Genomic DNA, 25,536 nt, shown 5'->3' with positions numbered 1-25,536 from the left:
TTTTCTTGTATCTTTCGTTAAATGAATACAGATCATACCACCAAAATATTTGTACATTGAATGGATTGATATTAGTGATTTAAAAATTATTCAGTAAGATTCATATATAAACCTAATTGATGTAAAACTGCATTTAAGGGTGTGCAAAAGCGGTTCAGTTAACCGTTTTCTTGAACTGAATTAGTTTTTCGATTGAAACCAAACCGGTCTGGGGGGAAAAACGGTTTTTCAATTAATCGGTTTTGAACAAATTTTCTCCTTTTTATTGGATAAAACTTATTTTTTTTTAAATTTTTTTCTAAATTAAATTGTAAACATCAACAATACATATTACAATAAAAATTAAACGTTCATACATATCCATTGACCACAACTAACAATACATTAAAAAAAAAATTGATACAAATAAAAGTCCGAAATTAAACAAAAATAAAAGTTTGTAACGAAATGTTCATAACAAAACAACAAAATAACTAAATAAGTCCCAATGAAAAACAACAAAAGAAATTGTGCACATTTAGGGATTAAGATTATTATTATTATTATTATTTATTTAATATATATATATAAGTAAACCGGTTTTCATTTTTACCCAAACCGAAAACCGAATTTAAAATCCGGTTTTTTGAATTCTTTGAACCATAACCAAAACGTTTTCTCGGTTAACCGGATTTTCGGTTCAGTTAACGGTTCCGTTCATTTTTTCAATTTTTTTGAACACTCCTAACTGCACCAATAGAGAATTACAAAATTTGAGTTTCTCATTATGTGGTAGAGGAAAAAGGGACGTTAACTATTGGGTTTGTGGTCGCATGGCAAAACCTTAGTCATCTGGGTGGGTTATCTAGAGGTCTTGTGTTCGAATTCCTATAATAATCTTCTACCACATTTATGATTTACTTGATCTATTGGGCTTGTAGGGAAACAGTAGGGTCACTGCTTCACTCATCAGTTAGTGAAGTGCTAGCACCCAACGTATGGGCTTTGAAGGGACAGGGAAAGGGAAGGGAAGAAAAAGAAAACAAGGAGGGTCACTCCTTTTAGGAACATGGCTCGTCCAATCACTTCACTCGTAGCTCACTGGTTCGTTTTTTAGGTCACTAGAAGATAGCTTTTCAACTAGAGATGCGATTTCTCTTTGTGCTCTGCACTAGAGCATTCTGAGAATACTGAATTATCTTTCTTTGAAGCTTAAATTTTTTCTTCTCACACCACTGCAAGATTAGGTTCTTGAGGGCGTAGTTTGGTGCCAGCGACAGTGAGCCAGAGTTTGTCTGGTTTTCGGGCAGTTCGATGATTGGAATCGATCCACTTCGTATGCTTTCTCTTTCATATGTCTTCGATGGAATCAGCAAGGAAAACATAAGCAAATATGATCAGTACAATTATAGCATATGAACTAAAATTTAAATGTAATTCATGTATTTGAGATTGTTACCTGTCCACTTGCAACAATAACGGGTCATCATTATCTCTAGGGTGATTGGGCAGAGAAATTCATGGGGATGACATAGAGTGGCTCTTCTCCAGCATTTTGGAATAACAGGGTCATCAAGAACATTAGTGATTTCCATACCTGCAGCTTGTTTGAATTAATTTGCGGAACGTGGAGGACAGAGAGTCTGTGACTCATCAGATCAATTATTTAATCATAAAATTCCTATCTTGATAGTTTTGGATGAGTTTATAAACTCTTAGGTAGGTTGTCATTATCGATCTCTTGATCTTTCACCATACTGCCATTGCAAGTGGATCAGACATATCAATGTTTGCTTTCTCAGTGAGGTTGGTATTAATCATGTCCAGTTTCAATCATGCAATATATAATAAACAAAGTGGTCTTGAGGTCTTTATGATTTTCATTAATCAACGCCGAACGCCATTGTTTTAATGAACTTTACTTTGTTACGTTAATAATAACTTTATATAGACAACAATTTTCTCAAGTGTCTTGATCAAAATGGAGAAAAAAACGAACAGATTCAAACTGAATTATACCTCTTTTGTCAGCTGATAAGATCAAACTGTCTTCTGTATAAATTTTCCTAATTTTTACTATTATTAAAACAATGCTATACGTGCAGATACAGGTAACTGTATCTATACGATTACGACATGTATAAATCTGTACCCAGAAACTAAGATTATAGCATACCACTGTGCATCAGATAAAAACACACTAGATAAGTTGTGGGTTAAAGATTATAGAAATGAAGAAAGAAGAATGACGTTTTACCTTCTTGAATTGATTGCTGGAGTAGTGATATGTTTGGCATACCTGAAATAGTGAAAAATAATAAAAGAGGAGGGTCCAGTGATGTGAATAATGTGATGACATTGAGCTGTGCAAAGATACCATCAGACTTTATTAACTAATCAACTTTGTTTCTACAGTATGTAATTTCACCAGTCAGATTTGAATCATTGTAATACAAATTTATATTATTTATGTTTATGCAGATGTTCTTCTTCCTCTAATTGCCATTCCCATAGAAGCTTTACTTCAATAACCGATTATGTGCCATCGTTGTGGATATTTCTCTTAGAGAAATCGCTTTCTTAGTGTAGATTAGTAGTATACTTCTTGTAGAACTTGGCTTTTCAGGGAAGCAGAAGCGTATGAAGAAGGTTATAAGAGTCGTAAATGCTCTCTTCTTTTGGAATTTAGAAGAAATGAGGTCCAAGCTGGTGGGCGGTGATGACTCAGGACTGTAACACTGGTGGTTGGTGTCTTTTTGTGCTTTTCTGGTTTCAGAATGAAAAGGGCACTTTCATATAATTACGGTGAAGGAGATAAACTTAAAGGAAGTCTCATTTTCATTTGATAATATTTACTACATGATTTACACTTTCCTATTTCCCGTCTCCTATGTCTAAACCAACTTCATCATCCTCATCATATTTCTTCTTTCACCTGCGATTCACTAATAATAATTTGTTAATTTTGCTTACGGTTTTGCAGAGCTGAAGGGTCAGGAGGTTCAAATTTTGGCCCAGTAATTAAATGCCCTTTAATTCAGTGTGGAGAATGGGCCAAGGCATCAACCTTTCTCATCCGGATGGCATTTCATTCATGGTGGGAAAATGTTTTTCTTTTTAACCCATTCATGGAGGTTCAAAAGTGAGTTCTTATATCACTAACATTAACCAATACCAAAACTGAATTATACTATATCTTTAAGATTTTTCCATGGAACTTGAACAAAAGAGGTTTGAAGAATTAATCAAAGCAAATAGTGAATTAATACAAAATTAAAACTCTTATCTTTAATGGAGTTACAATTGTTCAAACCTGTGTATAACTTGTAAAAGAGCATTTGCCTTCCTCTGAGCTCTGTTTGTTCCACTATTTGTGAGCTCAGCCAAATGTTCAAACACACCATACTGAAGTGCTGCTAGTATAAAAGATGAATTTGACCCCAATTCAAGTAGAACCGCTGCTGCACATTCCTTGTTCTTTGGGGTCCCTTCCTTAATGAATTCTACAAGAGTTTCAATAAATGTAAGCTGTCCAATCTGTTGACGCCCTTGTGGATTCGTTGCAAGAAGTAAAAAAATAGAGAGTGCCTCATCAACCATGTTCAAGTTTTTATCCTTCAATAAATTGAGTAAAGGTGACACAATGCCAGCATCAATAGCCTGAGCCCTGTTTGAATGGTTGAGAGATAAGTTAAATAGTGCTGTAACAGCATCTTTCTTACCTGTAATTGTCCCATTTTGTAACAAATCTACCAATGGTGGAATACCATTTGATAATCCTATGGTTATTTTATTCTCATCAAGCATTGATAAGCTAAATAAAGCTGCTGCTGAGTTCTCTCTTGCCTCTTTGCTTCCATTTTCCAGAACTTCTATTATCGCAGGAATAGCTCCTTCTTGAGCTATTTGTCTCTTGTTAGTCTCATCAATAGATAAATTCAACAAAGCTGTCACCGCATGCTCTTGAATTTTAGAATCTGGATAGGACAAAAGTTGAACTAAGGGTGAAATTCCTCCGCTGTTAGCTATTAAAATTCTGTTCTCTGGATTCTCCTTTGAGAGTAACCGTATCTTCTTTACAGTCGCTCTTTGCACTTTTAGGTCACTAGAAGATAGCTTTTCAACTAGAGATGCGATTTCTTCTTTGTGCTCTGCACTAGAGCATTCTGAGAATACTGAATTATCTTTCTTTGGAAGCTTAAATTTGTTCTTCTCACACCACTGCAAGATTAGGTTCTTGAGGGCATAGTTTGGTGCCAGCGACAGGTGAGCCAGAGTTTGTCTGGTTTTCGGGCAAGTTCGATGATTGGAATCGATCCACTTCTGTATGCTTTCTCTTTCATATGTCTTCGATGGAATCAGCAAGGAAAACATAAGCAAATATGATAATCCAGTAACATATTTATATATGCATTATGAACTAAAATTTAAATGTAATTCATGAATTCATGAGATTGTTACCTGTCCACTTGCAACAATAACCGGGTCACTCATTATCTCTAGGGTGATTGGGCAGAGAAATTCATGAGGGATGACTATAGAGTGGCTCTTCTCCAGCATTTTTGGAATAACAGGGTCATCAAGAACATTAGTGATTTCCATACCTGCAGCTTGTTTGAATTTATTTAGAAGGTCTATAATTTTCTGGGTGCTCTCTAAATTTTGGCCTGCTCTTCCTTTGACAAGATTCCTCACAGCTATAGTCTCATTATTCAGGTCCTGACAACTGTGTAGGTCAAGCTTTTTTGCCAGTCTCTCTATTATGGCGCTGTCAGCATTTCGTTCATCCTCTTCAGAGAATACCACCATCATATCCACTGCAAGTTCTATATCTTGTGTGTCTGTTCTCCTCTTTGCTCGTTTAAGTTGCAGGCAAATAAGCTCAACCTGAAATGGGTCATAATTAAAAATTAATGGCGTCCCATCACGCTTCATCAAAATCAAATAGCCATCAAGAGATTTATACCTGTTCTGTCACTTCATCTGAGATCCCAAGTTCATCATAATCCAAACCCTCCAAAGCTTGACTTAATTTGTCAAATGCAGCATGGAATTTAATCATAACCGCCTCCAACTCTAACGCCTGAATTACAAACAAATTGATCAGAAAATAATGAATGATGAATCCCGTACTTTTACTATGTAAACAGTTTTAAAAAACTGTCTGACCAGATAAATCTTGCTTCCTTCGTTGCACATCTTCAACAATTTCTTTGCCATAAGAAGTGCCTTCTTTATATTAACAAGACAAACCATACCAGCTTTAGAAATAGGCGTATCAAGGTCTCTGATCTCCTCAATCAAGGGTAACAAAAGTTTCAAACGTCTAACAAGTCCATAACATTCTTTTCTCTGTGTTTTTCGAAAATCTCCAAATCGAGCAACAGATTCAATAATAATCAAGATCTCTTGGATCACATTATGATTCTGTTCCTCCGCAATATCTCCTCCTTCTCCTTCTCCTTCTCCTCCTTCTCCCTCTCGCTCAACATCCATTCCCATCTGCATGGGGCTTATGTGGTTCCACCTTTTGTAAGGTTTCAAGGGAATGGATGGCATCATTATGGTTCTCTTGAGGGATATTGAGGAGAAGAGAAACGTGAAGAGATGGAAGGAACCCTAACCCTAATTCCCATGGATTCTGATGCTCTGGTCTCTTTCGTAAACCTCTCCTGGCGAACGTGATTTCCGGGCGAGTCAGCACGTTAATAAGGGAATACATTTTATTTCCCGCAATTTTGCTTCTTAATTTAGAAAGTCTGTTATTTTCATAAGGTCATCCATGCATCTGCTGATTTCCCTCTCAAACAAACCTATCCCACATGCTGACACCTGTCCTCATAATTAATTGAAAATATAAATGTAAAAATATAAAATTTCAAAGCTACGCTTTATATGTAGTAAAATTCTCCTTCTGCGGTCTGTATTTATGTAATCCTTCTATTTCATATAATTTTCTCCCATTCAATTAATTAAGAGGACCCAAAATGGGTAAATAAAAAATTAAAACCAAAGTTAAGAAAAAGATCTTGATTTTCTTGTATCTTTCGTTAAGTGAATACAGATCATACCACCAAAATATTTGTACATTGAATGGATTGACATTAGTGATTTAAAAATTATTCAGTAAGATACATATATAAGCCTAATTGATGTAAAACTGCATCTAGGGCTGTTCAAAAGCGATTCGGTTAACCGTTTTCTTGAACTGAATCGGTTTTTTGATTCAGGAAAATTCCTGAATTAAAACCGAACCGGTTTGGGGGGGAAAACGGTTTTTCAGTTAACCGGTTTTGAACAAGTTTTCCCTTTTTTATTGGATAAAACTTATTTTTTTTAAAATTAAATTGTAAACATCAATAATACATATTCTAATAAAAATTAAACATTCATACATATCCATTGACCACAAATAACAATATATTAAAAAAAATTGATACAAATAAAAGTCCGAAATTAAACAAAAATAAAAGTTTGTAACGAAACATTTATAATAAAACAACAAAATAACTAAGTAAGTCCCAATGAAAAACAATAAAAGAAATTTTGCAAATTTAGGGATTAAGATTATTATTATTATTTTTTATTTATTATATATATTCAAAAACTGAACTTAAAATCCGGTTTTTTGAATTCTTTGAATCGTAACCGAACCATTTTTTTGGTTAACCGGTTTTTCGGTTTGGTTAACGGTTCAGTTCATTTTTTGTATTTTTTTGAACACCCCTAACTGTATCAATAGAGAATTACAAAATTTGAATTCCTCATTACGTGGTAGAGGAAAAAGGGATGTTAACTATTGGGTTTGTGGCCGGATGGCAAAACGTTAGTTATCTTAGTGGGTTATCTAGAGGTCTTGTGTTCGAATTCCTATAATGATCTTTTATCACGTTTATGATTTACTTGATCATTGAACTTGTAGGGAAACAGTAGACTCACTGTTTCACTCAACAGTTAGTGAAGCGCTAGCACCCAACGTATGGGCTTTGAAGGGATAGGGAAAGGGAAGGGAAGAAAAAGAAAACAAGGAGGGTCACTCCTTTTAGGAACATGGCTCGTTCAATCACTTCACTCGTAGCTCACTGGTTCATTCATTCACTTGGTTTTTGGTGTTTAGTGGGTCTCGGGATTAAACCCCGGTCATTAAAAAAAAAAAAAAAAAAAAAAAAAAAAAAAAAAAAAAAAAGGATGTTGGGAGAATTTTTTGAAGTATATGGGATAGTGTGTTATCAGAAGAATTAAGAAGTGTAATAAAAGTTAACCAACACATTTTAATGAAGATGCAGCGAAGCCCATAATGAATGTTGGATGAATGCGTCACAAAATAAGCCAAATTTTGAAAGCACATGGTAAGTAACCGTGAGCTACACAGGAGAACGCGACTTTTTATCAGAAGGATCCGACGGTCTTAGTTCATAGCCGTTAGTTTTAAAAATAGCAGGGCATGTTGTGCGGACATATTATCCGCTATTCCGTCTCAATTTCGCTACTCTCTTTGTATATGTTTTTTCTTTTTTGTCTAATAACCCAGAAACCTAAAGAACCAGAACTCAAAGAGACAGAGAGAGATATCACTCTCCATTGCTGTGTCTAATGGAGTTCTTTTGAGTAATCTCTCTCTTTGTTTCGACGCCTGGACTGGAAGGGACACTCTCACTTGGAATTTGAATTTGATTGATCGAAATCCATAAAGAAACTTTGAGGGATTCTGGATTCGTGGGTCAGTGATGGGTTATTAATTTTATGATCTGGGTTTTGTTTGTTTGTTGATCTTTTGTTCTTGATTGAGTCTTTTTTTATTTCCATTATTTTGCATTCACACAAATCTTTAGTTTCTGTTTTTAAAAAGATCTTTATATTTTGATTGTGGTTTTTGATGTTTGGTTTGCACTTCTGTGATTCTATTTGTCTTTTGGTGGATTTTGATTATTTATGGCTCTTCTTTATATATAGATAAACAAAAATGGTTGGATCAGAGGAGAACAACCCAGGAGTGGTTGGAGCAACAAATCTTCAAGGTAGAATCTTAAATATTGATCTTTAATCTCTTATTGAATGTGTAGTTTTAAAGAAAAGGTTATTTGGTTTTAGATTTGAATTTGACTGAAAAATCCTGACTTTAATAAATGGGGTTTTGATTATGAATCAAAAGGGGGTTTAAGCACTAGAGGAGGAAAGCTTATGGCGGCAACTGGACACAATCGGCGAGCATTAAGCACAATTAATCGGAACATAATCGGAGCTCCACCTTACCCTTGTGCAGTCAACAAAAGAGCCTTGTTCGAGTAATTTTCTTTAAACCCTAATGTTTGATTTTATCTACTCAGTAGAGTGGGTTTTTTGTTTTGGTGCCTAGAGTGATGAATTTTTTTTTTTTTTAATTTCATTTTCTTCCATTTATCTGTTTTTTACTGCAACTAGATGGAGATTAAAGATTTATGGGATGTCTTCGTTGGTCTTGTTTCTGATTAGTGATTAAGTTAAACTCAAATAAGCCAAAAGGGTTATTAGGTGCTCATCGTAGGGTGGTTTCTTGTTATTCTTCATTTCTGGATGACCTGAAGTTTTAAAATTTTTTAAGTTTATGCTTCTTTCCTTTCTCTACATTCTGGCAATTAAAGAGAGCTTTATGTTTTGTCTTAGAATTTTTTTCTCACCTTTCCCACTTTTGATTTTCAATTTTCTGGTTTCTCGATGTAGAAGAAATGTAATCTGTGATAAGAACCCACCTATTCCTGTGAATCGACCAATTACTAGGTCAGTAGCTTGCCACTTTTGAGCATGTTTATATTTGGAGCCAAAATGTATTTTGTTTTTTTGACTTTTCTGAATGATTCTTGCTGTTTGTTTAGGAAGTTTGCTGTTCAGATGGCTAACAAGCAGCAACTTAAACCTGAGACCAAGGTAGCTTTTTTGTCAGCTATGAACTGAATTTCTCGTCCATTTTTTACATACAAGAGATTGATGATAAAATAAAAGAGATTGATCATTGTTACCTTACCAGGAAGCTAAGAGGCCAGTCCTATTAGTCCCAACTTCAACTGAGTCAGATGATTGTACCATCATAGATGTGGAAGACTATAATCATTCAAGTAGTGAATCGGCTGTGCCAATGTTTGTGCAACACACAGAAGCAATGCTGGATGAGATTGACCACATGGTATATGGACACTCTTTACGGCAAATATAGTCCAGTTTGTTGTTTAATCTGTATCAAACTCATGGTCAGAGCGTCCTTTGATGTTTTCTTCTGCAGGAGGAGGTTGAAATGGAAGATGTGTCTGAAGAGCCTGTTGCAGACATAGACAGTGGAGATAAAAAGAATCCGCTAGCTGTAGTTGAGTATATTGATGACTTGTACAACTTCTACAGGAAAGCAGAGGTGATTCAGAATCTTTATTTTCTCTGATTCTTTTGCTAGCTAGTCCCAACTGTAAGACAAAGGCTTTTTTCATATTATTGTTTGCTTGGCTATTTATATTGTATTTGACTTAAATTTATTTTATAAATCTGAGTATTCTTTCAATTCATTATAAATTTGCTAAAAAGGTAATTATTAGTTTAAAAGAATAGTTATTAGCCTGATGTGAAAGAAAAATTGCCTAGGTTAGAAAGTCAGGTGAGGTGTGAGTTTCTTGGAATGCTTAAACATTAGAAGGCTTTTTGGTTGGATTAGAGAACTTGAGGTGTGGAAAAAATACGTGGACTTTTCTGGGTTGATTTACTGAAACTTTGTGTTTCCGTATTTACTGAAATTTATGATGCTGACAGTTACAATAGCGGGTAATATGAGCTTGATAAATGAAATACCTACAGTTTTGGGTCAATTTACTAAAATTAGTGTTAATGCTTACCTGCAGAGTACTAGCTGTGCCCCACCGAACTATATGGCACAGCAATTCGATATTAATGAGAGGATGAGAGGTATTCTCATTGACTGGCTGATTGAGGTATATGAAAAGTTGTACAATTGACGTCTTTCTACGTTGCTTCGGTGATGAAACATCAGAGGTGGCGTTCTAGTTATATAATCACTGAACTTCAATTGAATTTTTCAGGTGCACTATAAGTTTGAACTGATGGATGAGACCTTGTATCTCACTGTTAATCTCATCGATAGATTCTTAGCACTTCAACCAGTAGTGAGGAAGAAACTTCAGCTGGTTGGGGTGACAGCCATGCTTCTTGCATGCAAATACGAAGAAGTATCAGTCCCTGTTGTAGAGGATCTCATCCTGATATCTGATAAGGCTTACAGCAGAAAAGAAGTGCTTGACATGGTAGGCTTCGATTGTATGCTTTAACATGAATTTGCTTTTCACATATTAAATGGAACAGAGTTGGAATATGACACATTTTTATGTGTGCAGGAGAAGTTGATAATCAATGCTTTGCAGTTTAATGTATCTGTACCCACTCCATATGTGTTTTTGAGGAGGTTTTTCAAAGCTTGTCAGTCTGATAAGAAGGTTTGTTGTAAAATTTACATCTATCCATATCATCTAGATTTCACATATTTTACCAAATAGGTTCTGATAGCCAGATTTCATTGTGAACTTGAAGCAGCTTGAGCTTCTGTCATTCTTCTTGATCGAGCTTTGCCTGGTTGAGTATGAAATGCTTAAGTTTCCGCCTTCTATGTTAGCTGCTGCTGCAATTTACACAGCTCAGTGTACTCTTAGCGGCTCCAATCAATGGAGTAAGACCAGCGAGTGGCATACCAATTACACAGAGGAGCAACTTCTGTAAGTATCCATCTTTTTTCTTCTTATCATGGCAGTATCATTTGCTTGGCTTCTACTGATTTCTGTGTTAACCTGATCAAGGAAATTTCTTGGGTTTGTGCAGTGAATGCTCAAGACTGATGGTTAGTTTCCATCAGAAGTCAGGAACGGGCAAACTTACAGGTGTTCACCGGAAGTATTGTACCTCCAAGTTTGGTTATGCAGCAAAAACCCAGCCTGCTAACTTTCTCGTGGAGACCAGATTTGGTGTTCATTAAACGCTTCAATTAGGCATTCTGGTGGGGATTGGGATGCAACTGAGCAACATAAGTTGCCCCTGGGCAGTAATGATTTAGTGTTTTCTTCGTTGGATTGAGTCTGAGATGAGTTGTTTGAACATAGTAGGATGCTTTTCTTTTCAGCAAGTTCTTCGTTGGATTGAGTCTGAGATGGGTTGTTTGAACATTGTAGGATGCTTTTCTTTTCAGCAAGTTGAAAATAATAGTTTTTTTAAGTTTTATGTTAATTCATTCCAACTTATGCCAACAGAGGTGTATGTAATTTCATCTTTTAATCTGAACAATAAGTGTTGTTTGATGTATTTGAATGAATGTATTTGAATATCAATGATTAATGTAGGTATTTATCATTTTTTAACTTTTGTGGAATCTCGGCCCCATGGAAAAACAAATTGCCAAGAACTTCTCTTTGCTGAAAATTCTGGAATAACAATGAAAATGATGTATACACAGATAAGGAATACTGATGCAGAAAAAGACATTAAAAGTTAAAACACCTATAATATTTGTGTCGACTGTCATGGCAAAAAAAAAAAACCTAATTGTGAATCCTTCTGAGGGTGTTTACATAAGTATAACTGGAAAATGATACAAAAAGCTTCCGAAACCTGCAAATTCAAAGATAAATTAAATGTGGTAATCAGAAAACAGAATACATCAAATACAAGCCTGAAAATAGAAGAGAAGAATGCGTACCAAACCCATTGGCTAAGGTGTTCTGACATTGCTAGAAAGCTCTTACCAGGATGCTCATTAAGCAAGCACTGAAAGTTTCCACTGGGATAATGCATTGCAGACAAGAAGGACAGCCAGATGTCAAGGGGTCCACTATACTTGCGTAATATGTTAATGCTAATCTGAAGGGACAACATGCACCATTAACAACACAGCAGGTAGTTCACAAAGTATTTCAGGAATTCCAGAAAAAATTGGCAGATAGATTAAGAAACTCGTAAAACCCAAATCAAAACAAAAAATAAATACAGCGAAAGGAACTTACAAGTTCCCATGCCTCGATATTGCTACAGGAAGTTTCAGTCAAGAAGTTGCTGCATACAATGCAAAATACATAAAACAATTATCAGTTTTCAAAAAATAGAGCAAAGCAGCAACCATTCACCAACTCTGCCAATCAACTTATATTCTTGTATGATTAATTTATGCATTAAATATTTGTTGTGGGTTCTATATTAAATAGAGATCTGATGAAAGAAAATACATTTTATCCTTATAATCTATGAAACACTCAACTAGTTGAGTTACATAACATACTGTTATTTTAATGCAAATTTATATTTGTCAAATGTTCCACAAGGCAATGATTTGAGAAGTTACAAGAAAATAAATCAATTTGACGATGATTAAAGAAGCTTAAACTTACCATATCCCATGATGAACATCACGGTGATTACAATGCCCCGAAACACCATAGTTATCAAAAGTGATTATCTGCAACAACATAATACAGTGAAAATTATAAACGAAAAAAAAAAAAAAAAATAGGAAGATAAAGCTGATTATGTTTCTAGGACTAAAACAAAAGACACATCCGGTTTAGGGTTTAGGGTCTGGCCATTACATGAACAGCCAAAGCTTTCACACAGATCATTCTACAAAATGGCAATCAAACAAAGTGGGAAAGAAAAAGTCCAATGAGACTAACTAGAGAAAAGATCTCACCAAGTCAATGCCATGAGTAATGACTTCCTCTTCAACAATCTTGGCCAGCAAATTACGATTCCACACATTGCCAAAACCATCCTAATACAATTGCCAGATCAAATTGAAGCCAAAACTATGGCATGTATATTTATTTAACTAGTAGCAAAAATTATAGGTCTTAGAGAGGCGTGGCATTACCTGAAAATCTACTTGATCCAGGACCTTCACGTGTTCTGGTGGAACCTGTTTAAATGGATCAAACATTAAATAATTGAAAAACAACAATTGGGGTAGAATCATCCAGTGATGCATTGAGGGAACAAAATGGAACAAGTGCGAAATATTCTTGGTCCCAACCCCTATTACTCATACATAACAACAGTCTATATAACTTTTTACCCAAAAAAGGAAGATCAATGTAATGGATACACTACTTAAACAGAATTAAGCTGCTGTCCAATAATATTTATCTTCTAACTTGTTTTGGCGCCATATACACATTACCTTGAGAACTGCACAAGCCCGATAGAGTTCATCCTTTCTGATGTTCCCCATTCCATCTGCATTACCTATTTAAAGCAAATCAAGAGGTAAGTAAGTGTATATACTGAAACACTATATTGAGGATATTACAGAACGTTACATGATTCAATGAACTACTCAGCTATACACAAAAAGCAAGAAACAAATATAAAACTTATATTTTTCACACACTAATACCCATACAAGTACAATCATCTTATACACAGATAAGGAAAGAAGTACTTAATGGAGAACTCTTGTTCTTTGTCAATAAATGTGTTATGTGGTATCATCTCATCTCACAAAGAAACTATCCGCGTTCCAAAAAGAAAGACACTCGTGCAAAATTGAGTGGCTTGAAGCTTGAAAATACAACACAACTCCTGTATTTCTTTTGTCAATGAAATTCTGATATGTGAATGAATAATGAAGCACATGTAACTCAATTGATTAATCAATGACAATGACTTACCTATTGACATGCATAATATGTAAATACTATGTCCCCTTGAGGTCAGGTAATTAATTGTTGGAGAGAAAAACCTGCAAAAATTATCACTTCTTCATATTAATCGAGTATTCACCCAAAAAAAAAAAAAAAAAAAAAAAAAAAAGGAAGAAACCTTTTTAATGAACTGATAACACTTACATAGATTCATCATCTGGGTGGGCAATAACAAGCAAGACAATTCTCTTGTCACCTGATTTTAATGCGAAAATAGTTTACTCAAAACAACCAAAGAAACAAAACCCCACAAAAAGAAAGCTGCAACTTAACTTACCTGTACTCAAAAATACAGAATTGGATTGGGAACGTGACGCATTGATAATTTTGTATAGTGAAGCCACCCAGACTATAATTATTGATACGATTATTAACAACCAAAACATCTAGCAAGCTGCTAATTTTCTAAGTTCATGAAGCGGATGAAATATTTCTCAGGAACATTTCATCGAACTTCTTACGTGCACCATGCAAATTAATCTGGCAAGCTATAATCTGTCAATCTGAACAAATAATATACCCCTCCGATCAGTGCCAACGAAGAAGATCAGTTACAACTCACAAGTACAAAAAACAAAAAGTTTCCGATCTAAAGCACCACTGTAGTGAAAATAAAATAAAAAACAAGAAGGCCGACTCGAGGTGTATGGCCCAAGGAGATGCTAAACCCAATGAAAATAAATGGCCGAAGCTCATAAACTTCTTAGTAAATTTGGGCCATTTTAATCGAATCACAAAGCCAGTTGTTTGAGTACCCAAATCGTCCGGATGTTCCCCAAATCCAAATTTCTCTCATACATACAGTTAAAAATAGCTTTTGTAAATAATTAATGGTTTCTTGTACTTTTACACTAGGGAGAACGAACATTTTTGCATCCAAGGTTTGACGAAACGACACTTTTCCACCGTTAAGTTTTAAAATGACACTTTTCACCCTTCGTCAAGTTTTGATAGTGTTTTTTATTAATATTTAACTGAAAAAATAAAAATATCCTTAAACCTTTACTCGATTATTTATTAGTTTAAATGTAAAGATACATTTTTTCTTTTGTTTATTTAATTAATTAAGAATATTTATATTTTATGTTAATTAGTAAAAATAAAAAATATTATTAATTTAATAGATTATTGAATAATAATAATAAAATATTGATGACATTATAAATAAATAAATAAATATTAAAATCATTTAACTTTAAATAATTACATAGTATTATTCCTAATTTTTTAGGTAGAGTTAATTATTTTTTTTAACTTTTTAATATTTGATTTTTTGACTAATTAAAAAATAATAAAGTTAAATATTTAAAAGTATTTTTGTCTTTTTAATAAAATATTAATAGAAACATAATACAACCTAATGATTAATGAAGGGTGGGAAAGTGTCATTTGAAACTTGAAGGGTGGCAAAACATTTCACAAAACCTTGGGTGGCAAAATGTTGTTCTCCGTTTATATTGGCATTTCCCAAAACGAACAGATTAGAGATGGCTGAAAAAGATAACCAATCCCGAGGTTGGCTGACTTGAGCAGAAGCGAAGACAAAAAAATCTGGTTGATCTCATCTCACATCACATGCCACTTGAAATGGCAACTTGCCACGTTTAACTTTCATTCAATGAAATTAATTCTGGCCATAAATTTAACTCCAAAAAAATCCCACATTAAGATCACATCCGCTGGCAATCCAATCCATTCACCAAATTTTGCCACTTTAAGAGAAAAAAATACTCCTCAAATCAACATTTTCTTTTCTTGATTTTAATGTTTCAGTCCTGGTTTCAGTTCGTATTTAATTTGCTTACGAAATAGATCCCATGAGTAATTTTTATAAGGTGAGTTACTAAATACCAGTCATTACATTTTTAAGCTGATATTTTGCGGTTATTTTCGAAGCCACTTTCATGTATTTGTCTCTCTTCTTGATTTTTGTGGGCCTCTGTTAGAGTTGTCGATTCGTTGAGATATTGCCCACTTTCAATTATTTGCCTCTCGCCTTGATTTTTGTGGGCCTCTGTTAGAGTTGTCATTTGAGATATTTGTAATCCTGATCCTGTATTCGGATCAGATTTCGTGGTGTAGAATTCATATGATGGCGAGTGTTTCGAGTTTGAAAGTGGGTTCAGATTTTTTGTCAAGTTGAGCTACTCTTACTTCTACCAATTTCTGGGATAGCGATGTTTGAACTGTTATTTGTTTTATTTAATCTAATGATTTACTGCCGGTCAGTATCTAACAGTTATGGTTATCGTGGCTTTTAAGCACAGGTTTCGTATTCTTATGTGTTTTTTAATAACTCCATTTCGTTTCATGTAAATGACTTGTACAAGTTTTTGAACCATTAGTTTTTTTTTTTTTTTAGAGGTCTTTTGTTGGGTTTCTTGTTTTCTGCCTGATAGACAAGGTGGGGTTTTTCTCAGTATAATATTTTATGTTTTTGTAGTTGAAACTGTCAATACTGTCTGGTCAATAAAGAGTAGATTTTTCTTTTCTGAATCTGTTTTTGTAAGGAGAGATGATGGAGAAGAAAGAGAAAAAATTTCTAACAGTAGCTCCTTTTGAGTGTGCTTGGAGAAAAGATTTGAAATTTAGGGAAGCTGGGCGGGGTTGTGTGGCTTTTGAAGCTTCTGCTCACAATGATGTCACGGTTGTTTTTAGGGAGAATGTGGGAAGCCAGCACTATCATTATAAGAGAGATAATAGACCTCATTATACTGTGATTCTTGGTAGTCATAGGAATCGTAGGTTGAAAATCGAGGTGGATGGGAAAACTGTGGTTGATGTGGCTGGAAGTGGTCTGTGTTGTTCTTCGGCATTTCAGAGCTATTGGATTAGTATCTATGATGGGTTGATTTGTGTCGGTAAGGGAAGATACCCGTTTCAGAATCTTGTGTTTCAGTGGCTAGATTCAAATCCAAATTGTAGTGTCCGATATGTTGGGTTAAGTAGCTGGGACAGACATGTTGGATATAGGAATGTCAATGTTTTGCCACTAACACATAACCACATACTGCTGTGGAAACAAGTGGATTGTGGTGAATATGAAGGTGAGGATAATAGCGACGAGGAAGTGAAAGATGAACGCACGGACTATGAAAAATGGGGACTGGAAAATTTTCTTGAGAGTTGGGAGTTATCTGATGTGTTCTTCATTGTCGGTACAGAGGAAAAGCCTGTTCCTGGACACAAGGTTATCTTGCAAGCATCTGGTAATTTTCCTTTGGAGGATGAAGATGTGATTCAGCTGCAAGGCGTAGCGTACCCAATTCTCCATGCACTTCTCAAGTATATCTACACAGGCCAGACCCAGGTATCTTTTATTTTAGTTCTTTCTCTAAACAATCTTATGCATTCTTGCATTATTCCCTTTGAATAGTTTATGTCTGCAAACTATATTTCTTATAGTTTTTGAGACTGGCTTCAAAGTTTGTGGTTTAACCTTCACTTCTGTCACATGTCATAATGACCTATTCATCTTGCATTTATCGCTTTCTCCCTTTTCATTTCAACTTTTGTCATTTTGGCTTAGCGTGGATCCTTTTAGGCAAACGCTAAGTGGCGACTGGCGAGATTCATTTCAGGCTTTTCTAATACCATTTGGTTTCGATATGATTTTTGTTTGATGTAGATTTCAGAGCCACAACTTGGTTCTTTGTTGGCTTTGAGCTCACAATTTCAAGTGATGCCATTGGTGAAGCAGTGCGAGGAAACTATAGAACGGTTTAAACTGAATAAAAAATTGTTTGATTCTGGAAAGAATGTGGAGTTATCATATCCGTGCTCTCAGCCACATTGTTGTGCAGTCTTCCCCTTTGGTCTCCCCATTAGTGCACAGAGACTTAAGCTGTTGCATTCAATTGGCAAGTACAGTGACATAAACATTTGCATTGAGGGCCATGGTCTTGTTGCCCAGTCTCATAAGATCATTCTCAGCTTATGGAGTGCTCCATTTACCAAAGTAAGCCCATGCTGTGTTTCTTACTCTTTGTGTAGCTCCCTTGTGCACCTGTGGAGTAAAATTACAAAACTTTATATTGATGGTTCTGCTTTTTGGTTACGTAGTTGTTTCTTTTTCTTTATTTTATCAATTTACAAGAAATAATTTTGAAGGAGTTGATTACTTTGGCAGATGTTCACAAATGGAATGAGTGAGAGCAGTTCCTCGGAGGTTCATTTGAGGGATGTGTCATTCGAAGCATTCAAGATTATGCTGGAATTCATGTACAGTGGTAAACTCCGTATGGAAGATACAACAGATTTTGGTAGCTTGTTACTTCAGCTTCTCTTATTGGCTGACCAATTTGGAGTCACCCTCCTTCATCAGGAATGCTGCAAATTGCTTTTAGAATGCCTCTCGGAGGTAGCTTAGTATTCCTTACTGTGCCAAATGACATAATTGATGATTTTTGTTTGGATAAATTTTATTCCTGTCACTATTACAATACGCTTTTTGTATGACTAGAACTAAATGAACAGAGAAGTGACTTGCAGTCTCGGACTTCTGAAAACAAAAGAAGAGATCCCTTCTGTAATAATTAAATTATGAAATATTAATATCTTTCATGTACATATTATATGCAGGGATGGAGTTCTCTCCTAGTGGATGAAGGTCATACAACATCAGTTTTTCTATTATGCACAAGTTTAGTGGACGAGCAAGCAGACAAATTTGGCAAAGTAATTGTGCTGATGCTTTTAAAGCTAACTATTGATCTTTGTTGCAGGACTCAGTATGTCCAATTCTGCAAGCAGTTCAATCCATTCCATCGTGCAAACTTATTGAAGAAACATGTGAAAGGAAATTCTCAATGCACTTCGATTATTGCACAACTGCAAGCCTTGACTTTGTATTGTTAGATGAGGCAGCTTTTAGCAGTATCATTCAGGTGGGTTATTACTTTTAAAATAAATGACTTACTAGGGATTGGTAATTGACTAAAGAATTAAGATAGCTGCATATAAAGACATTATCCTTTTTAAAAACCACCAGGTCAATGGTGTAATAGCTTGCAACTATGACTGTACAATGAAAACGTTAGTCTTTGGTTTATTGAAGAAAATGCTCCATCTCCTAAGCCACAGTCTAAGACCCTTATGGATTAGATTTAAAGTACCTTATTTTGAAGAGTTCTCCCAGTAAAAGTATTAATAACCAATGGAAATTGGTCTGTCATCTAATTTGTTGTGATTATGTCTCATAATAATTTTTTTTTTTTTTTTTTTGGTTGGCAGCACCCAGATCTTACGGTGACATCTGAAGAAAGAGTTCTTAATGCAATTCTAATGTGGTGCATGAAAGCAAAGGAATTGAGTGGGTGGGAGACGGTGGATGAGCTAATGACAAAACTAACTGCTGAACTCCTTTTTGAGGAAAGGCTTCAGTCAGTGAATGAGTTGTTGCCTTTTGTAAGATTTCCATTACTGCCATATGCCTTGCTTAAGAAGGTACATAAAACCTGGATGAAAGTTTGTTCAAGTCATCTAAGAGGATGACTCTGAGGTTAGCCTGACTTGCAGTTCTTTTGTATTATTCTTGCACTTGCAGTTGGAGAGAAGCAACCTTAGAAGACACATTGCTGTTTTTGATAATTTTGTGAGTTCAGCATTTCTTTTAGGGATATTCATTTATTTTTCTTATGAACATTTATTATCTTATTAAATTTTCTTTTTATGTTAATGTTTCAGGTGAAGGAGGCCATCAGATTTATAGAATCTGGATCAGCAGAGCTAGGAAATAACCAGAAGTAAGTATCGAGTATTGTAGTCCTCCATTAATGAGTCCTGATCATGCATATCCTTTTGTTGTTGATGAAAATTAGAAAACAGTAACAATTTCTGAACATTATTTGTCGATTTAGAATGAAGGCCCTGCTTTCTTAATTTTTATTCATATCAGAAATATACTAGGATGATTTTGTTGATCTTGTGTAAACATTCATTGATTCTCACTTTCTTCTACGAGGATAGTGGTAACAAAGTAGGCGAAAGGCTTCAGAGGGATTATATCAATATTTTAAGCCCTCTTGTTGAATCATCTTCTAGAGGAAGTATTTCCTTGGATACAAATGAAATTATCCATGACTTTTGTATTTCTTGAATTTGAGTTCACAATTCTTTTTTGGGGATTCATTTTAAATAAGCCTTGAATATGAATATTGTCCCAGGGACACATTCAAAGAAGAGTGAACTAAGATATTTATACTTTTGCATTGTAAGATTTCAACACAGACGATCTAGTTTCAAGGAGCTCCTGTACATATGTGATGGGGATAGCAATGGAGTTCTGTACTTTGCAGGCACATCATATGGGGAACATCAATGGGTGAATCCCGTCTTGGCTAAGGTGAAGTACCCTCGCTTTTTTACAACATAGTCACTTTTTATTTTGAATCTTTTATCTGTCCATCGGGTATTGTATTCATATAGCTCCCTATCCTCTTAAATTGCATGTTTCAGAGAATCATCATCACAGCTAGCAGTCCCATTTCAAGATTCACTGATCCCAAGGCTTTGGCTTCAAGAACTTACCAGGTATGACATATGATGAATCAAACCATTGCAGTCTGGAGTAGTCCTTTTCACTGAGCTTTGTTAACAGTTATTAAATAATATCTTCCACATTAGGGAACATCTTTTACTGGGTCCCGGATGGAAGATGGACATAATTCTGCCTGGTGGATGGTCGACCTTGGCCAAAATCATCAGGTTTCCTTTCTGTCTAAGCCGTGCTTTAATGCCTTTTAAGACTGCTACAGCTTGATAATTTTTTTTTTTCAGTGAAATGACAAATATTTAATACGTTATATGTGGAATAATGAATGTGTGTGATTGATGCAGCTGATGTGCAACTACTATACCTTGAGAATGGATGGGTCAAGGGCTTATATAAGGTCTTGGAATTTTCAGGTAAAGATGATCTTCAGTGGCACTTTTCCGTGGATTTTCTTGGTTTCACTTGGACTAATTTTTATAGATTCTCAAAATTGATATAGAATAATAGCTAGTAATGGTTGAATTACATCATGTTACTGCATTGCACTTCCAGGGCTCCATGGATGGAAGGGTTTGGACAAACTTAAGAGTTCATGAGAATGACCAAACAATGTGCAAGCCGGGTCAGTTTGCATCGTGGCCCATAATTGGACCTAACGCTCTGCTTCCCTTCAGATTCTTTAGGGTTGTTCTTACTGGTCCTACGTCTGACGCTTCAAACCCCTGGAATTTCTGCATTTGCTTCTTGGAACTCTATGGCTACTTGCATTAATTAGGCATGACTATTTGTGTCTCCTGTTTCATGTAATAAGTTTTCCGGCGTTCAGTGGTAACCCCAGCTGCACCATGTACGGTCTGGTTGATGAAGAATAAAACTTGTGAATAGGAGTTAAATGACTATATATATATATATATATTACACTACTTTTGTGCATGAGAATCAAGCTCATGAATGGGTGACGCCGTGTGAATATCATACAATCTACTTATTTATTTTGCCTTCCCTAATCTCTCTTGTATATTTACATCAAACTTGCACTAAATTATTTTATAATTGAGTAATGCTAGCTTTACTCCCCCTTCTTACTCTTTTCTCTTACTCACTTATGTGGTAGGTGGGTGTAAGAAGAGAGAGAAGGGAGATTAACATGAGTGAGTAAGAGAAAGGAGTAAGAAGGGGGAGTAAGGTTAGCATTATTTTTTATAATTCTAATTTCTCAAATTAAAGTCTTGTCATGATTCTTTACGGAGTAAATGACATATTTCCCACCCAAGGTTTGGCGAAATCCCAAGCTAGTATCCTTAGTTACATGTATTCTAAATTCTCACCATTAAAGTGATAAAAAATTGTTTAATATAACGGTAAAAGGGTAAATTGATCATTTTGCAGGAGGTGGTGCACGTTAGTAGATTGTTGCCTCTAACAGTGCTCCAACGCACACTAGTAAACATCGCCCCTGGTGTTTTTCACCATTTTTCGGTGATTCTTTCATCCAAAATTACCATTGTTACCACCATTCGAACCTCCATCCACCCCTTTACAAAATCTTACCCTTCACAAACCCTCATCACTCGCTGATCATTGACCACGACAACTGTGACATGCGACTGTTTTTTTGCCGATTTTCGGCCTTTTTGAGCAATGACAACCCCAACCACCACCACCACCACCATTTGACTCCTTGCATCCCCCTTAAAAAACTCCTAACCTTCCCGACCACAACAACTCACTATTTGTCGACCACAACAGCTCAAAAAAATGAGATGAACACGAACCTCTCAATCGGTGAACCACGACTAAACGGTTGGTGAGGACATAGAGGTTTTTTAAAGTTGGAGACGTTGGTTACAATGGTAGTGTCCAATTGGATTTTTACCATTGGAATCCAACAAAGAACAACAAAACCCTAAACCGAACGACGCCGACGATCGAAGGGGCCAATAAGTCAGGAACCAAAGGGGTTTTGGACAATAGACTATGGAGAAGGTGATGGAGGTGACTAAGGGGTTCAACACCGTCGAAAATAACCCAGATCGAGCAAAAATCGAGAGGGTGCACAATTGCCAAAGGTGTTATTGAAGTAGTTTAAAAATAAAATGGTAAAAATAATTCTACTAATTTAGAAGTTAAAAATAATTTACTAATTTATTTGTTATAAGCATTATAACAATTGCAACCTCTTTAACATAAGAATTGTTAACACTATTACTTTAAGGGTAAGAATCTAAAATAAATACAATCAAAAATACCAACTTGAGATTTCACCAAACTTTGTGTGAAAATATACCGTTTACTCTTCTTTACGTATACAAAGAGATTTAACGTGACAGAGTCATGCTCAATTTTTAAGGGCTGCAACCTATAAGACCATCTGGCTAGCACAGGTTGGAAAACGTACCAAAATCATATTGCTGTGCTTTTTCTACAGGACAATTCTAGTGATGGATAATGGGATGGAGTAAGACAGCATATTAAATCTCCCAATCAAACAAAAGGTTTACGATTATAAGATGGACACCACACGAGTTGAACGATAAATTTTTTATGGTCTCGTATGCTTCCAAGGTAAACATCTGGAATTGCGCACAACGTCTTAAATAACCAAATCAAGTAAAGGCGTTAAATATAAGCAGCATCAACATATAAGGCCATAGTTCACCTATCATATCACATAAAAAGGCTCATGGATCAGTTCTGAGACCATATCAACATGCTTAGCTGTAATAAAAAGGTCATATTACCAATAGAAACTGTCCAAATTCCAAACACATAAAAGATCAAATTAGTAATATTCAATAGATTACAAAAACTGAGCTTGTGATAGTCCAGGTAACATAATCCCTTTTTCCCGCCCCATTCTTTTCAACAAATTTAAGCAGGAACAGCAGCATCATTTTTCATTAAAGTTTTAAGGGCCTCAAGAGTAGGAATCCTAAACTCAAGACATTACTCAGATGACCTACAGTAGTTGACAATAATGCTCCAGAGAGAAGGTTATGATCTACAGTTTTCCAAGGGCAGATTACCTTCGAACAGGTGGTACAGCACCCCTACCAGGTGTGCTCCGGCCAGCTGCTGCAGCCTGTTAATAAAATAGAAAAGGTCAGTCATGATCAGCTGGACTATCGCTTAAGCACAGAAGCAGTAAAGATTCTGTAAGTTCATTAATTTCATAGCTGACTCGGTATGGAAACAAAAAGGGAACTTTATCACTAGTTTAAATTGTGCAACATGTATCCCCAAAGTACCCAATTTCTCATTCAAGGATACAAGCATTTGGAACGTTAAGCTTCTATCAAATTTTGCATCCTTATAATAATTGATTTGAGAATGTAAATGTATGTCATGGAATATACAAATCTATAATAACAAATTAAAAAGCTACTTACTTTAGCCCGCATAGCCACAGCCCTGCCCCTACCAACTCCAATTGATGAGCTCTTACCCTTCAAGATTTTAGAAACATTTAAGAAGAAATCATAATACAAGAATGTGATTCAGGAGAATAACTTAGTTATAGGATACTTGATTCTAGCATCTAGACGCTTGAACTTGGAGCATTCTTTAACATGTCCGGTATGACCATAAACCTGTATAAATTTCGTATTGTTCAAAATAATTCAGTCAATATGATAAGAGGTGACCAAATATCTCAAGTTATAACACAGTTAGCTGATCACAACAACCAAAATAGTATATATGAATAACAACTGACTTTGCTGCCCGAATGAAAACATGCTCAAGCTGTGAAACCTTTCCATCCTGTTGAAGAAGAAACCAATTCAGTAACTGATGGGGACGAAATGAAAGATAAAAGCAAATATGAAGAGAAAGTAATCACAATAGCAGGGATAATAATTATGACTGCATATAAAAGCAAATAAGAGATCCAATCCATTAGTAGAACTAAAGCCATTACCCATGAAAAAGAAAAGGCACAAGATGGTTTATGTTATTTTGATTGGGGGCTCTTGTATGTTTTGTTTGATTAATAATCTTTGTATGGTAAATGACTCTCTCAAGTCTATACGGAAAGTTACAACTTTTTGTACTTAGCTTGTCCCTTTTTTTATTATCTTCTATGTTTGAATATATTTTCTGTTTCTTGTAGTGGAAAAAAAAAAAAAAAAAAAAAGAAGATAAGGCACAAGATAACTAAGATTCATTTCAGGCTGCTGGCACTTCTTCACTCAATTCCAGAAACCAACACTGCTACAATATTATTACTCTTTGTTGTACGTATATCTAAAAAAACCAATCAGACAAGTATTTTTCTGTGACAGATGAATCGAAACCAACATCAAATCCATCTTACACAGAAAATGTACAGAACTGGCACCTATACACAAAATCCAAGGACTTACAACTGCAACGGAGGACAGCATAGCATAAAAAGCAAGGCATTATTAAAATCAGAAATTTTTTTTTTTTTTAAATTCTGGTTTCATTCATTCCATCCAATTTCATCATAATTTTCTATTATTCAGAATTCCATTTAGTCTTTCTCAAACCAGAAGCAAAGCTCACGTGATGAGCCAGATTCCCCTTTGTAAAATTTCATCGCAATGGACCACTTTTAGAGCAATGGTAGGCTAAAGCATCCTCAGTAGCAAGCCAAAATGGTCTAGCGCACTATATATATATATATATATAGGTCATATCTTCAAATTGTTAAAAACCTAAAATTCAAAAATCACACATTTTCCTTAAACCCAAAATGCTAGGGTTTAACAATCATCAACTTGGAGTAAGGAGATATTTATTTCACCATTTTAAACAACTTCACCGATATAAAATCAACCTCCTCAAATCCGTAGAGAAAAACTAATCGAAAACTCTCCTTCAATTACGTACTCAGTTAGTAAAATTTAGGGTTTTATACTACAGAGTGTAAAATCTAGCCTCACAGATTTTAAGTGAACATCAAAGGAAAAATTAAGATAAAAAGGTAGTTATATTACCTTGGCAGTGTAGGTGATATTCTCGAGCTGGCAATTCCAGTTATCTTCACACTCAATCATACTTCCTCTGTAGAGTTCTCCGCTCTTGAGCTCCACTGTAACCACATGGCCTGATGCCTCATGTAATAGTTTCACTGGTATCCCCAAGCTCCGGCTCATGGCTTCTTCTCTCTTTCTCTCCTCGAAGGTCTCTGTACTAAACCCTAATCAAACTCTCTACCGCGCTGTGATTTACACTGGACACTCAAAATCTCATTTAAACTCGCATCGCACAAAAAGTTTCGGGGCAACTTTGTAATATTAGAATTACGCAGGGCATTTTAGATATTACAGGTAATGACGTGGCATAAGTATAAGCCGTTGCAGTGAATTATAGAAACCAAAAAACATA

The 25,536-nt window shown here is 35.3% G+C and overlaps 5 protein-coding genes across 8 annotated transcripts; 2 read left to right on the top strand and 3 right to left on the bottom strand.

Moving 5' to 3' along the window:
• Nucleotides 1-3,148: 3,148 nt before the first annotated feature.
• LOC116112681 (U-box domain-containing protein 15-like) lies at nt 3,149-5,481 on the bottom strand. Its single transcript, XM_031398805.1, has 4 exons — nt 5,149-5,481; nt 4,946-5,062; nt 4,441-4,866; nt 3,149-4,326 (listed from the first exon to the last, which is right to left on the bottom strand). Exons 1-4 carry the CDS (start codon nt 5,479-5,481, stop codon nt 3,277-3,279), a joined length of 1,926 nt encoding a protein of 641 aa, XP_031254665.1. The 3' UTR covers nt 3,149-3,276.
• A 1,979-nt stretch (nt 5,482-7,460) lies between these two features.
• On the top strand, nt 7,461-11,337 carry LOC116112651 (cyclin-B2-3-like). Of its 3 annotated transcripts, none has more exons than XM_031398774.1 (12): nt 7,461-7,699; nt 7,933-7,997; nt 8,132-8,264; nt 8,680-8,736; nt 8,832-8,883; nt 8,984-9,139; nt 9,236-9,361; nt 9,840-9,929; nt 10,038-10,259; nt 10,350-10,448; nt 10,546-10,724; nt 10,828-11,337. In XM_031398774.1, the coding sequence occupies exons 2-12, from the start codon at nt 7,943-7,945 to the stop codon at nt 10,979-10,981; spliced, it is 1,323 nt and encodes a 440-aa protein (XP_031254634.1). In that variant the 5' UTR covers nt 7,461-7,699; nt 7,933-7,942; the 3' UTR covers nt 10,982-11,337. The 3 variants fall into 3 exon arrangements, with proteins under 3 accessions (XP_031254634.1, XP_031254633.1, XP_031254635.1); XM_031398773.1 differs by having other exon boundaries at nt 10,543-10,724; XM_031398775.1 differs by lacking the exon at nt 8,680-8,736 and having other exon boundaries at nt 10,543-10,724.
• A 190-nt stretch (nt 11,338-11,527) lies between these two features.
• On the bottom strand, nt 11,528-14,485 carry LOC116112678 (N-acetylglucosaminyl-phosphatidylinositol de-N-acetylase-like). 2 transcript variants are annotated; one of them, XM_031398801.1, is made up of 10 exons: nt 13,960-14,485; nt 13,836-13,887; nt 13,659-13,729; nt 13,169-13,233; nt 12,863-12,907; nt 12,683-12,763; nt 12,384-12,451; nt 12,003-12,051; nt 11,699-11,859; nt 11,528-11,610 (listed from the first exon to the last, which is right to left on the bottom strand). In XM_031398801.1, the coding sequence occupies exons 1-10, from the start codon at nt 14,075-14,077 to the stop codon at nt 11,541-11,543; spliced, it is 780 nt and encodes a 259-aa protein (XP_031254661.1). In that variant the 5' UTR covers nt 14,078-14,485; the 3' UTR covers nt 11,528-11,540. The 2 variants fall into 2 exon arrangements, with proteins under 2 accessions (XP_031254661.1, XP_031254660.1); XM_031398800.1 differs by lacking the exon at nt 13,960-14,485 and adding an exon at nt 13,430-13,569 and having other exon boundaries at nt 13,836-13,884.
• A 1,634-nt stretch (nt 14,486-16,119) lies between these two features.
• LOC116112633 (BTB/POZ domain-containing protein At2g30600) lies at nt 16,120-21,086 on the top strand. The gene is made up of 12 exons (XM_031398751.1): nt 16,120-17,001; nt 17,320-17,649; nt 17,821-18,051; nt 18,416-18,577; nt 18,924-19,136; nt 19,237-19,284; nt 19,377-19,435; nt 19,902-20,034; nt 20,148-20,222; nt 20,316-20,396; nt 20,529-20,597; nt 20,737-21,086. Exons 1-12 carry the CDS (start codon nt 16,207-16,209, stop codon nt 20,953-20,955), a joined length of 2,415 nt encoding a protein of 804 aa, XP_031254611.1. The 5' UTR covers nt 16,120-16,206; the 3' UTR covers nt 20,956-21,086.
• Nucleotides 21,087-22,856: 1,770 nt separating this feature from the next.
• LOC116112680 (small nuclear ribonucleoprotein SmD3b) lies at nt 22,857-25,401 on the bottom strand. The gene is given in 6 exon segments (XM_031398804.1): nt 22,857-23,266; nt 23,574-23,633; nt 23,712-23,737; nt 23,740-23,774; nt 23,900-23,946; nt 25,146-25,401. Coding segments are annotated over 6 exon segments (387 nt in total). The 5' UTR covers nt 25,305-25,401; the 3' UTR covers nt 22,857-23,206.
• Nucleotides 25,402-25,536: the final 135 nt, after the last annotated feature.

Source organism: Pistacia vera, unplaced genomic scaffold, assembly GCF_008641045.1.
Source record: "Pistacia vera cultivar Batoury unplaced genomic scaffold, PisVer_v2 Contig665, whole genome shotgun sequence".
NCBI lineage: Eukaryota > Viridiplantae > Streptophyta > Magnoliopsida > Sapindales > Anacardiaceae > Pistacia > Pistacia vera.
Note: the sequence above shows the minus strand (reverse complement) of the source record. Positions and strands in the feature narration are given on the sequence as shown.

Coding starts and splice junctions, on each gene's coding strand:
- LOC116112681 (XM_031398805.1), bottom strand. CDS start 5,481: ATGGGAATGGATGTTGAGCGAGAGGGAGAAGGAGGAGAAGGAGAAGGA. Junction 5,063..5,148: donor AAGGAAGCAAGATTTATCTG/GTCAGACAGTTT, acceptor TTTGTAATTCAG/GCGTTAGAGTTGGAGGCGGT. Junction 4,867..4,945: donor CAGATGAAGTGACAGAACAG/GTATAAATCTCT, acceptor GACCCATTTCAG/GTTGAGCTTATTTGCCTGCA.
- LOC116112678 (XM_031398801.1), bottom strand. CDS start 14,077: ATGTTTTGGTTGTTAATAATCGTATCAATAATTATAGTCTGGGTGGCT. Junction 13,888..13,959: donor TTTGAGTACAGGTAAGTTAA/GTTGCAGCTTTC, acceptor CATTAAAATCAG/GTGACAAGAGAATTGTCTTG. Junction 11,860..12,002: donor ATATCGAGGCATGGGAACTT/GTAAGTTCCTTT, acceptor TTGTCCCTTCAG/ATTAGCATTAACATATTACG.
- LOC116112633 (XM_031398751.1), top strand. CDS start 16,207: ATGATGGAGAAGAAAGAGAAAAAATTTCTAACAGTAGCTCCTTTTGAG. Junction 17,002..17,319: donor TCTACACAGGCCAGACCCAG/GTATCTTTTATT, acceptor TGTTTGATGTAG/ATTTCAGAGCCACAACTTGG. Junction 19,436..19,901: donor GAGCTAGGAAATAACCAGAA/GTAAGTATCGAG, acceptor ATACTTTTGCAT/TGTAAGATTTCAACACAGAC.
- LOC116112651 (XM_031398773.1), top strand. CDS start 7,943: ATGGTTGGATCAGAGGAGAACAACCCAGGAGTGGTTGGAGCAACAAAT. Junction 8,265..8,679: donor AACAAAAGAGCCTTGTTCGA/GTAATTTTCTTT, acceptor TTCTCGATGTAG/AAGAAATGTAATCTGTGATA. Junction 9,362..9,839: donor ACTTCTACAGGAAAGCAGAG/GTGATTCAGAAT, acceptor GCTTACCTGCAG/AGTACTAGCTGTGCCCCACC.